Raw genomic sequence first — 11,676 nt, 5'->3', positions numbered from 1 at the left:
CACCATTTACCACCATACCCTCATACTTAGTACCTGTTAGGCTACATAAATGTATCTAAACCTTCCAAATTCTGTTTATGAATTTGGGTCACCACTGTCATTGAATACCCCATGTTAATGAATTCCACAACTGAATTGATTGCTATGTAAAAATGTGCATCTTTCTTCATTTAAAATCTCCCACAACTTTTAATTGAGAGTGTGTTGCTTTTTGAGATGCAAGAAATACTTTCTCACTGCACAGAGTACAGCAGCTCTGTCAGATCATTTCATGTGGCCAAGTAGAAGACCTCTAATGTTTTCTGTTTTCCTGATGTGGATAGATTTCCATATTTTTCTATGTACCTGAGCAGTCTGCTGCTTCTCTCTATTATTCTTGTTTTATTGTCTGTAAACTTTATTTTTAGGGCTGACAGAAAACAGTAACAATTTTCACCCCCTAATAATTTTCCTCAGCCTTCTCCAACAAAGAGTGATTATCTGTAGCTTTTTGGCTTGTGGTGGTTCCTGCTGTAAAAATAGCCAAAACAGATAATGTTTTCTCTAGTCCTTTGCTAACACTTTTACTTTAATAGATAAACCCAAAATAATTCCATTGACGTCAGTGGAGCTACTTCATACTGGCATTGCTGAAAATGAAAACACCATAATGATGCCATTAAGAGCATCCTGTTGGAGGCAGGTGTTGTTGAAGATATAATTTTACAAAAACAAAAAAGAAAAAGGCATCTTCAAATGCTTTAAATTTGAAAAGTAAAGATTTGGGATTAATTTTTCAGTTAACACTGAAGAAAAAGTCAAGAGCACATTACTGGAACAGGATATACTTACACTTTTGCAGCGCATCAGGTCTTTCTCATCATGTATCCGTGAACTTTTTATGTGTGACAACTTCAATATGCATTGCTATGGCTGCTGATATAATTAATTTTCTTTTTCTGAGATCTTATTCCCTTGTTAATACCAGGTATAGCAGGTGTTGATTTTGCCCTCTCAGAATATCACTCAGTGTGTTGATAGAGTGGGATCAGGGTGCCTAAATGACTGGGTAAGTCCCCATAATAGCTTTTCTAGAGAGTATAGGAGTAGAGCTTATCCTTTACATTTGCATGGTCAAAGGGCCCACCAGAAATATTAACACATTTGAGAATTCATTTGCTGCTTGTTGTACTATCTGGAATGGCAAAGGTGCATTTAAATATGCTTTTATTTTAAAGAACAGTAGTAAAAGCAAATAAAATCTCAATTCTCCAACAAATCAAAATATGTTGTGGTTAGCCATTTCTTCTTTGGTATGGAAAAGGAGGGACAAGATGCTATTTGAGTAACAGAAGGTGCCTAGATGTCCTCAGATGTGTGTTAGAGAGAGCATATAAAAACTGTCACAGAATGCAGTGGGATAAAGTGAAGAAGGAAAAGCATGTTTGCTAAGTTTGCTGTTTTCCCTGATTTCTCCCAACCATGGTATGTGTGGTAGCAGCTGCCCAGCCGTGTGCTTGCAGAAAAGACACACTTCGCAGCAGGGTGCAAACTCAGTGCAGTGTGCCGAGCTGTGCCACTAGATGGAGGCAAACACTGCACAGTTCACACGTGCTAGGCAGGGTTAGGTGTGCCCATGGCAGCAGTTTTCCCCAAACCAGAGGTCCCATATGGGACTGGAAACGTAATTGGAGCTCAACAAGAGGTAAAATGCTGCTGACAGCCTCATCAGTGGTACCATTGCCATCTTTGAGGACAAAATTCCTGGTTTCTCTTTTATTTCACTTCCTGTGGTGATGCTAACTTGGAGCTGCTGCTTCTCTTGAGATGTATCCTTCAAGACACAAGGGTGTCTCCTTGTGCCACCTCACTGCCACCTGTGCTGGCCCTGCTGCAGGCCAGTCACCTCATGTGGTCACAGGAAGCTGTCTCCTAGATGTGTCTCATTGTCAGGACAGTATTCCTAGGAATACACATCTGGGTTTTATCCCATTCATGTCAGTTCATAAGGATATTAATTGTACTCTAGAAAACATATCTGCTACTTTCAGTCAAGTATTCGTTCTCCTGGCTTCATTTGTCACAGTGCCTCCTCCAGCATTGTGCATGAATTGTTCTGTGTGGCCTTAAGGAGTGGTTTTATCTGCACAGTCTTTCCTCTGATAAAGCCTGTCTTCTATGGCTGTTTTCTCTTCATGAAGCATTAACAAGTGACTTGTGCTTTGTTCCCCATGGGGACTTTGGCCAAGGGAACAGGGTACTTTCTGTAATCATGGCATCTTTCCAGGACCCCCCAGGTCAGCCCAAGTTGATCAAGCATCAGCACATAGACCACAGACTCCTTCTTCATAGCCTTTAATGCAGATTGGATCTGACCCTCCATTCTGGGGCTTCAAGTCTTCTCTCATACCTCAAGACACCTGTGCCCTCAGAATGATACCCACTTAGCACATCCTACTTCATCTTTGGGCTTTGTGTGGAAGAAATGTAACTGGTACTGGTAACTGATGGGCACATTTTCAAACCAACGTTGATCTTGCACTGATGCTTTGATTGTTGCTCAGCAGCCTTTACATTAAGTAAAGACTTTTCAGCTTCTCACATCACCCCACCAGTGAGAAGGCTGGAGGGTATAAGAAGCTGGAAGGGGACACAGCTGGGACCCAAACTAGCCAGAGGGATATTCCCTACCACAGGATGTCATATTCAGTATTTATACTAGAGGGAAAACTGAGCAGAGGCTTCTTCATGGGCACTGCCTGGGCATTGGTCTGTAGGTGGTGAGTAATTGCATTACACATCATTTGCTTTGTATATTCTTCCTCTTCCTCCTCCTCCTCCTCCTCCTCCTCCTCCTCCTCCTCCTCCTCCTCCTCCTCCTTCCTCTTCTTTTCTTCTACTTTTTTCTACTTGCTTCTTCTTGTCTTTGTTATTTATTGTTACTTCCCCTTCCTTTTCTGTCTTATTGAACTGTCTTTGTCTCCACCCGTGTATTTTACCTTTTTTCTGCATTTCTCTTTCCCATCCCACTGAGGGGGGAGGAGTGAGCGCGGTGTTTGGTTACCTGTCAGATTAAACAGTGCTTTTTGGCACCCAACATGAGGCAGGAAGGGTTATGATAACAACAGATCCAACCAGAGCATGTTCAACCAAATTCCTTGTATAAATGTCCACTGTGTTAGTTTAATAGTCACTGATCACAATGTTGATTTATTTGTTCTCAAAGTTGTAGTGTGTCCTCCGAGTTGCGTTGTGTAAGCAGCACATTCCCTGCTGTGCTGTGTCACCTCTGGGGGCTGGGTTAAGGTTCCTTGTACTGGCTAACATTGGTTTAGGGGACGGTAAAGATGCTGGCTGTGACACTGAGCTGGTGTTGGTGCTCCACATCACTGTGCACAGGGAGCCATCTGTTGGAAACTATTAATAAATACACCTTCTATCTTGCTAATTTTGAAGATCTTAAATATCCTAGGGAGAGTCCCTGGGGTGTTTTTTTGTGTTTTGTTTTACTCTTTTGTTTTTGGTTTTTTGTTTGTTTGTTTTAATTTAAATTTTTATTTAAAAAAATACCCAAGAGAGTTTGAATATCACAGAGGACAATGGGAATCCCAGTCCACTACTTCTCAAATCTGCTTCTCTGAAAAGTCAGGGAGGACATGATGCTGAAAAGCCTCTCCCTTTGGGAAAACATCCCAGTCCATACTGAAGGAAGCACTGTGGAGACCTCCTCTATGTGAAGCACACTGATTCTGAGGAGGCAATACTGTGAAGTGGCAGGACATGCATGGGAATTGAAAGCAAGCCAGGAACAGGGTTTGTTCTTACATCAGTAAATGCACACAGGCTCTTTAGGTGCCTATCAGCCTATTCACAAAGATACTTGTCTGACTGTCTATCATGCATGCAGGAGTAACTTAATCCCTCAATGAAATGCCAAAATAAAAAAGAAAACCTTGGAAAACAGAGTATATACATATATATATATTTATTATTATTATTGTTAGGTGAAATTGTGTAAAGTGCAAGTAAATCAATATAAAAATTCAGGGAGAGAAAGTGAAGCTCTGGACTTCACCATCTTAATTAGCCAGTGGATTAAAATTGTTTTGGGACACCAAAACAATGAGATGTGAGTTCTTTGATCTTCACTAAGCAATTTCTTCAAGAGTTTTATGGCTTTTTCCCTGTGGAAAAGAAGCACAAAATATGGAGACCCTCCTGAAAACTGACAATGCAGACAACTATGGTTTATTCTTAGTGTTCCTCTAGCATGCCCTGAGTCAGGCAGTGCCTAAAGAAAAGCAAACCTGACAAATTTTGTCCTGTGGGGTCAATTCCAGTTATGTTCCCTTGTTGTTAAGGAGTTTCTGGCTTTACTGAACTTGGTGGGTGGCACAGCACCTCTCCTTTCCTGCCACTAGCACCACTTGCTGAAACAGCTCATTTGCAGAGCAAGGACCACGGGATTTACTTAGCAAAATGCAGGTGTGTGGGAGGATAGAGCACCAGCCCATGCACTGCTGCTTTGTCACCTCTTGTTTGCACTGGGAACAGGCTACAGAGGAAACATAGTGAGTGGACAGAGTATGGAGGGGTTTGTTTTTCCCAAATTTGTTCACTTTCTTTCTTTTTGGTAATATGATGAGGGCCTTGCAATCAGGGAGAGTTAAACCTGTACCCCAGTAGGTTTTGTCTTGAAAAGCAAATTTCATCATGAGTTTACCGTATAACTTCTGAATTCCTCGCCTGTCGTCTGCTGGAAGTCTGAAGTTTTCTGGGTTCTGATATGAGTAGAGAGGGTACATCAGAGCTCCATAGACATTTGAATGATTAAGTCCCAAAGAATGGCCAAATTCATGAGCAGCAACAAGGAACAAGTTGACATCTGCAACATGGAGGCACATAAATATATGTTAAAGGTATGGCATTTCTTTTTGAAATACAATTAATTGAAATAGCAGGAGAATTTGTATATTTCAATTAATCTTTGAATGAAACCCCAGGCTTTTGAGCCATTATTATCGAGCTTTCTTATATAACTGTAATATTTTATGAAAAACCTGCTGATTCCTTGCATATGCATTTAGAGACCCTGAGTCTCTTTCCAGCTCTGCTTTTGGTTAACCTCCTTCCTAGAAGCAATTCAATTTACCTTTCCACTATTTATGTAGAAAAAAGGGGCTCATACTTGTTGTTTAGCCTGCAAGAAGTGCTTTAAAATATGGACAGAACAGGCATTATGTAGCTGTTCATGATAATGAAGTGCAAATACTTAAAGAGGTAGTTGAAAAGAATAGAAATATTAGTACTGAAGTAGTACTGAAGGTTGAAGAGTAATTGAAAGCATTTCCTGTGGCTGTGTTCTTGCCAAACATACAATATTTACCTTTACATTTCACATACACATGTGAGCTTTACCTTGATTGACTTCTGACCATTTTTCATCATCATCAAAATGAGCATCTCCACCACGCCCTTCTCCAGGTGAAAATGCATGGGCCAGTGTGCCACCTTGCCCATCAAAAGGAAATCCATCACCATGCTCTGCATTTGAAATAAATCAATGTCATCAGATGAGATCAGTTGTCATATTTAGACTCAGCAAATTGAAGCATGCTGTTGGTTTGTGCTAGTTTTGCTGGTTACCAATCCTTAAAAAAAATCTTATGATGGCAGCAAGGTTGTGAAAATGAGAAGTGAGACTTAGGGAAAGATTCTCCAAATTCATAACTTAAGTTCAAATCTTGTATTTGGTAGTTCAGTCTGCTGCATGTTTCAGAAAGAGCTGAATATATTTTCCTGAGCTTTTGTTAGAAGTGTGGTTCTGAGGCAGCAATCAGGGATTATTTCACAATAAATACTCAATGCTTGACAACACTGTTGTTAACATCTGAATGTTTTTGATGTTGAAAAGTGCTGGGCAATATTAGTTGTAGACATTCTCACTTGCACTGAATTTAGTGTGAGATGGTGATTTGGAATAGATAACCATGTTTCTGACGAGATAAGTTCATTTATTGCCAGCCTTGAAGTATGGTCTCTTATCTACTTCTGTCACAGTGCAGGTGGAATATTACTGTTTCCCACCTCAAGTGCAAGAGCTGGATTGGAGTTGTACCAACTTTGAAAACTTCCCTCACTCTTGTAGCGGGTCTCTGGCTTTATTGAGGAGTAGTTGGGAAATCAGATACCATCCTGTGTCCTTTCCCCCAGACCATGTGAATGGCCCTTAGGGGACAACTAATACAGGAAGAAGAGACCTAATCCTAGTGTGTGACATGTGATTAAAACCCATTCCAGCTTGCAGGATCATTTCTCACTTTGACTGGGATATTATGTCACCTCTTTATAGCACCATGATATTCTTCTCATCAGTAGCACACAGGCTTTGGACACTTTGGTGTTCCTATACAGTCATCTGCTTGCAAGCCAGGTGTCTCATTTTCACTTACAGTCAATGGAGCTCTACTAAATACTGTCAATGGATCTAGAGAACAAGTCCGATAACTTTAAAGTAGGCATTTAGTTTGTCCAAGCTGAGTCAGTTCGTATGCCAGTCACAAGTTGAAGGTAGGGCTACATCCATGGACTATTCCAGGTCACAGACAGATTTCTGAAGTGACTTCTGCTCATCTCCACTTACCACACTCTGGCTGTACAGAGATGCAATCTCGGGATGCAACATACGATTCCTTCTAGAAGCAAACCAACCAGAAGACACTTTCTATGGCCAAACATAATGCACCCCAGCTGCCAATGGGTGTTTATTCTAGGAACCAGACTAGATCTAGGTCTAAGTAAACCTGCCTTAACCTGATTGAATCCAGCCTCCACAGGCTGGATTTTCAGAACCTGCTGATTTGCTCTACAGAGCTCTTCCCAGTAGTTTGCACTTTTTATCAAGGTAGAAGGAGCCTTGAGCATCTAAATTTAAGTGTCTCATTGTGGAGCTGAATTGTCCCTTCATTTCGCAATTGTGACTCTGAAAGGATTTTTCTAACTGTTTTATATGAGTAAAACAGAATCATAGCGTATAAATTTGGTGACATGATATAAATAAGATAAAATTTATGCAGACTTTGATTTAATTCCAAACTTTTTGTTCTTTCTTAAAGCTATGGCTATAAAAATGTATCCTTTGAGTAAAATGGACCATTGTATTTTAAAAATGACAGGTATTCTCACCACGACGTGCAAATCTAATCTCGATGTCTGCGTGGCCCACGTACACTCTTCGGAAGCGCAGTGGAGTCACATCACTCCATACCATAAAGGCCTTTTTAATTGCATCATCCACTTTCCTTCTGGGTAGATCAGATGTATAACTGAGAATCCTGTCAGTGAAGAAAAGCAGCTTGATATCATGTAGGCTGTGAAGGAAACCCACCTAGTTAAATACAAAGCAATCCCCTTCCCCATGAAACCTGAAACATCACTTACTTGTAAGTTAAAAGTGTCTTTTTCCATTTTGGAGCTCCAGAAAATAGTTGGTATTCTGCTACATCGGGCAAACCACATCTGGGATGTTTCATTATTTCTTCTGTTTCTCTGTCTAATTTTCCAGTTATAGTCAGGTGGTAAAACTTCTGCATTTCTTTAATCCTGTCTGCTATGCTTTCGTTTTGTGTTTTTGCAAAAACTGGAAAGAATTTATCAAGATATCCCTGGAAGAAGAAGAAGAAGGGAAAATAAAAATTAATACATATATCTGTGATGTTTTGGTAATTGCATTTTACATTTGGTTGAATTGTTTCAACATCCTGCATCATCCATGTTTAGTTTTTCCATTTGCCAAATTCTGCTCTCTCAGTAGTATAGAGCAATATATCTAAAAAGAATTGTAACAGCAATTAAACATTTTAAGTAAGAAATCCTTTTAAATTATCACAATTTACTGAGTATTCAAGTCTACAGCCTTCTAACACAGTACACATAAATTTTTTGACTTTTTTTTAAAAATTACACACTCCCCTTTATTTACCAGTTGGAAATTGGTCTCTTTTTAAAGTGAGTCTTAGGAGGTTTAAGCTAGTCAGAAGGTTTAAACTGTTTTATATCATGTCTGCAAAAGCTGTTGTTGTAATGTAACACAAGGTTAATATAAACAGATAGGAAAGGAATGTAGAAACTGAATCAAAAAATCAGATTATTCATAATGCAGTTGTGTTTCCCCTCATGTAACATACCTTTACTTTCTCAAGGTCTATGCTGCTCCATGATTCTGGTCTCAGTCGTACTGGAAAAGCAGGAGTCTCAGGTAGGAAGATGACAGCACAAAGCAGGAGGTAGTTCATGGTGCCCATCTTGATGAGGAGCCTTGCTGTAGCAGAAAGGATTTGACTTTCTGTCTCCCAAGACCAGAGCTAAAACCCCTTATATAGATCCTGATAGCTCCAAGCAGCAATTACACGTGTGACTCACTTTTTGGTGTTGGTGTAATGTCATCACTGCTCTAAGAAGTAAATGAAAGCACGTTAAACAAATCTTTCCTGTAACTTCCCTGTTGATGTCACATCATAGCTAGCAGCCAGCTTTGTCTCGCTCTTTTCATATTATTCCAGCAGTGAAACCACAGGGTCATAGGGAAGTTCACTTTCTGTAACTTTATCGGTACAGTTACTGTGTAATCACTTCACACCGAGCTTTTCCCATGTTCCTTATACACAAAGGCATTTTGCAAGAGCCCTTTGGCTGCTTACCTGTGCCAGTCAATGCAGAGGTAGAGAGGAGATGGGTACGAGCACTGTCCTCACTGTCATTACCTAGGGAGCATGAACAGCACTGCCCAATTCAGTAAACTCTCAGAGGTTTCTGCAGATTTTACAGACATCAGGAGACAGCTCTTTAAAAGCTCCCTCTAGAACTAGGAGGACATGAGGTGCCTTTGTCCCTTTTCTACATGGGATGGCCTTTCAGAAAAATCTCTTTACATTTGAGGACTAGATATAGAATATAGCTTACAAGAGTAGGTGAAAGCTCTCAGGGAGAAGAGAGGAGCTTTCCCTAGCAAATATGGAGCTATCTTAGACCTCCTGCTGTGCCAGTGTAATCTGAGAGAGATGTATGAAGCACTGACAGAGCAGGGCAGTCTCCCTGGACCCCTCACACCAGCACTGGTCTCACCTTCACTCCACTAAAGTCCACTGGATAGTTTTTGAGGCCTGGAAACACCAGTCCACAGGCTGGTTTATGTTTTTTTATTTCAGGGTGTGCAGTTTCGTGACCATATTACCTCAAATCTGTAAGGAAATGTGCATTAAGAGGAAAAGAAGGTTGATATTTCTCACACTGGGAGAGTTCTTATGGCTATAGATGAACATGTAAGGAAGTGTATGTGGCTTATTAGCTTGTATCCAATGATGACTGATGGGATCAAAAAGAATTTCATTCCAGAGAAAGATGATCTATACTTCACACAGCTGAATTATGCAGGAGATTACACAGCAATGTCTGAAACAGTTGCTAAAGGAGTGATGCTGTCACCTACTATTGAAAATAGCCTAGTTACCAATATCTGATAATTTCTGTATGTTTTTGTACCTTACAGAAAATTAATCCCTGTCCAAATATTAAGGTTTGATGTTAAAAATCCAAAAATTTTATTGCTAGGAGTAGGTTCACCTTTTTCTTCCTCAACATCTGCCTTTATGTCTGACTTTGGTAGTAAAGTTGGATCTGGACCAGAGTCTGGGTTGCTGGAGATGAGGATGTGTTTAAAAAAGTTTGAACTCCATGACTCCAGTGTGTGGGACTGGTTATTTCCTCATAGACGAGAGAAATCTGAAGGGCTTCAGAGCTGATGAACTATTGAGCAATTCATATATATCTTTAACAGGGCCATGAGCAAAACTAAAAAGGAGAGTTTAAACACAAGAGCCTGATGAGAAAGCACAAGCTCTATGCTGTATTTCCTTTTCTACTCTAAACTTGCCAATTCTGGTCTTTTTTTTAAAAAAAAGTGAGAAGATTTTGAAGAACTTTAGGCTTGAATGGAAATTAAAAATAATTCAGTCAAAAGACTTTTCATTTATTTGGGCTCAAAATCAGCATGAATCAATCAAATTCTAATTAGACCAGTATATAAAAGGAACAGATTCTGTTTCTTTAGGTTTAGCTGTGTGAATTTTGCAGACTATATTGCTTTGTCTTGATCTTGAATAGTAAAAAAAATATAAGGGGTTAGGAAAAATAATTTACTGCGCAAAAATTGTAGTCGTATTCAGCAGAGAACCTGTCTGTGTTGGAAAGGATGACCTGTGTAGACAAAGATCAAGGAGATCAGAAGTAACACTGTAGAGATATTTAATAACTGAAGTTGCCACATGGTGAAGATAAAATGACTTCATGATGTAAATTCCGTTAAGAAGACTTACAGCATTGCCATGGAAAAGTTTATACGGTGACATTTTTGAGGAGAGTAAGCCTGCCGTGATGAAGAATGCTTAATGAAACTGTGTCCTATGCAAAACTCATTGATAGACACCAGCCCTTTTGAGTTCTAGACAAAAATACTCTAGTTCTAGAGAAAAAAAAGTAATACCAGAGTCTCCTTTAAGCATGACTAGGATAAAAAAATGAAGTAGAAATGAATGATTCAGTAGTGAATGATCACTGTCTTGGTCATTTGACTGGGACAGAAGGTTCAGCTGAATTCTGCCGAGTCTGAATGCAGACAACAGTTCATACAAGTCAAGAACTGCTCAAAAATCTTTGTAAGTGTTATGGATCTATCTGGGATAGATTAAATTTATTCATAGCAGTATGTATGGTGCTCTACCCCCGTGCTCTGGGTATTGGTGAAGAGAGTTCCCACAATGTGAAGACCTTCTCTGCTCACACTTAGCTCTCACACTGTATGGAAGAGGCTGGGTGGAAAAGTGGCTGGGAAGTGGACACATCATGAATTCACCTGAATTCTCCAAAGGAATATTCCATATGATATAATGTCATGTTCAGCAGTGAAATTGGGCTAGCAGAAGAAGGAGGTGGAATGAGGGTTGTCTTCCAAGGTGTTTATTGCCTGGAGACTGGTGGTACATCAGTCTGTTTGCAGCAGGTGGTGAGCCTGTGCTACACTTCCCTCCACCTCTACTGCATCCTTCCATTTATTAAACTGTCTGCACTTCCTAATCTCCCCCACTGTACATGGAAAGCCAGTAAGTGGCTATATGGGAGATTAGATGTTGACTGTTTTCTACCCACTATGGTGAATATCAAGCAAAAAAGTATTGCCAAAAATTCCTGAGAAATGTTTTGTTTGGGTCACTTGTGAATTATGCAATATTGTATTTAAAGTCCTACCAAACAGGATAGACCTGTTTTATTAGGATCTGTAGGACACGTGTTTGGTTTTGTTCTGTTATCTGCTTTTTCAATTTGACTAACTAAAAATAAAATTCAGACATGGTAAATATCTTTGCAGAGTAAAATGTTTTGGTTTTTGCATTGCAATTCCTGAAGCTAAGTCCCACGAGGTGCAGTCTGATTTGGAACCTTCCTGGCTTCTGCAGTCCATTTCCATAGATTTTACCCGTGAGGGTGGGGGATCTCTTCAAAGGAGCACCTTGGCCCCTGTGATACAGGGCTACATACCATTTTTGCAGGCTGTGTGACAGTAAAACCCTCCAGTCATTCCTGCCTGGGCACCAGGCAGGGCCCCTCGGCACTGCGTCAGCTTGTCTCAGGAGAATGACAAGC

The 11,676-nt window shown here is 40.1% G+C and overlaps 1 protein-coding gene across 1 annotated transcript; it reads right to left on the bottom strand.

The window, feature by feature from the left end:
• Positions 1-4,096: 4,096 nt before the first annotated feature.
• On the bottom strand, positions 4,097-8,273 carry MMP7 (matrix metallopeptidase 7; the record flags this gene model as incomplete). Its single annotated transcript, XM_083854464.1, has 6 exons — positions 4,097-4,163; positions 4,703-4,864; positions 5,398-5,523; positions 7,165-7,313; positions 7,420-7,643; positions 8,166-8,273. 6 exons carry the CDS (start codon positions 8,271-8,273, stop codon positions 4,150-4,152), a joined length of 783 nt encoding a protein of 260 aa, XP_083710590.1. The 3' UTR covers positions 4,097-4,149.
• Between the last annotated feature and the right edge of the window lie 3,403 nt (positions 8,274-11,676).

Source organism: Zosterops lateralis (genome assembly GCF_965231275.1).
Source record: "Zosterops lateralis genome assembly, chromosome: 2".
Lineage (NCBI taxonomy): Eukaryota > Metazoa > Chordata > Aves > Passeriformes > Zosteropidae > Zosterops > Zosterops lateralis.
Note: the sequence above shows the minus strand (reverse complement) of the source record. Positions and strands in the feature narration are given on the sequence as shown.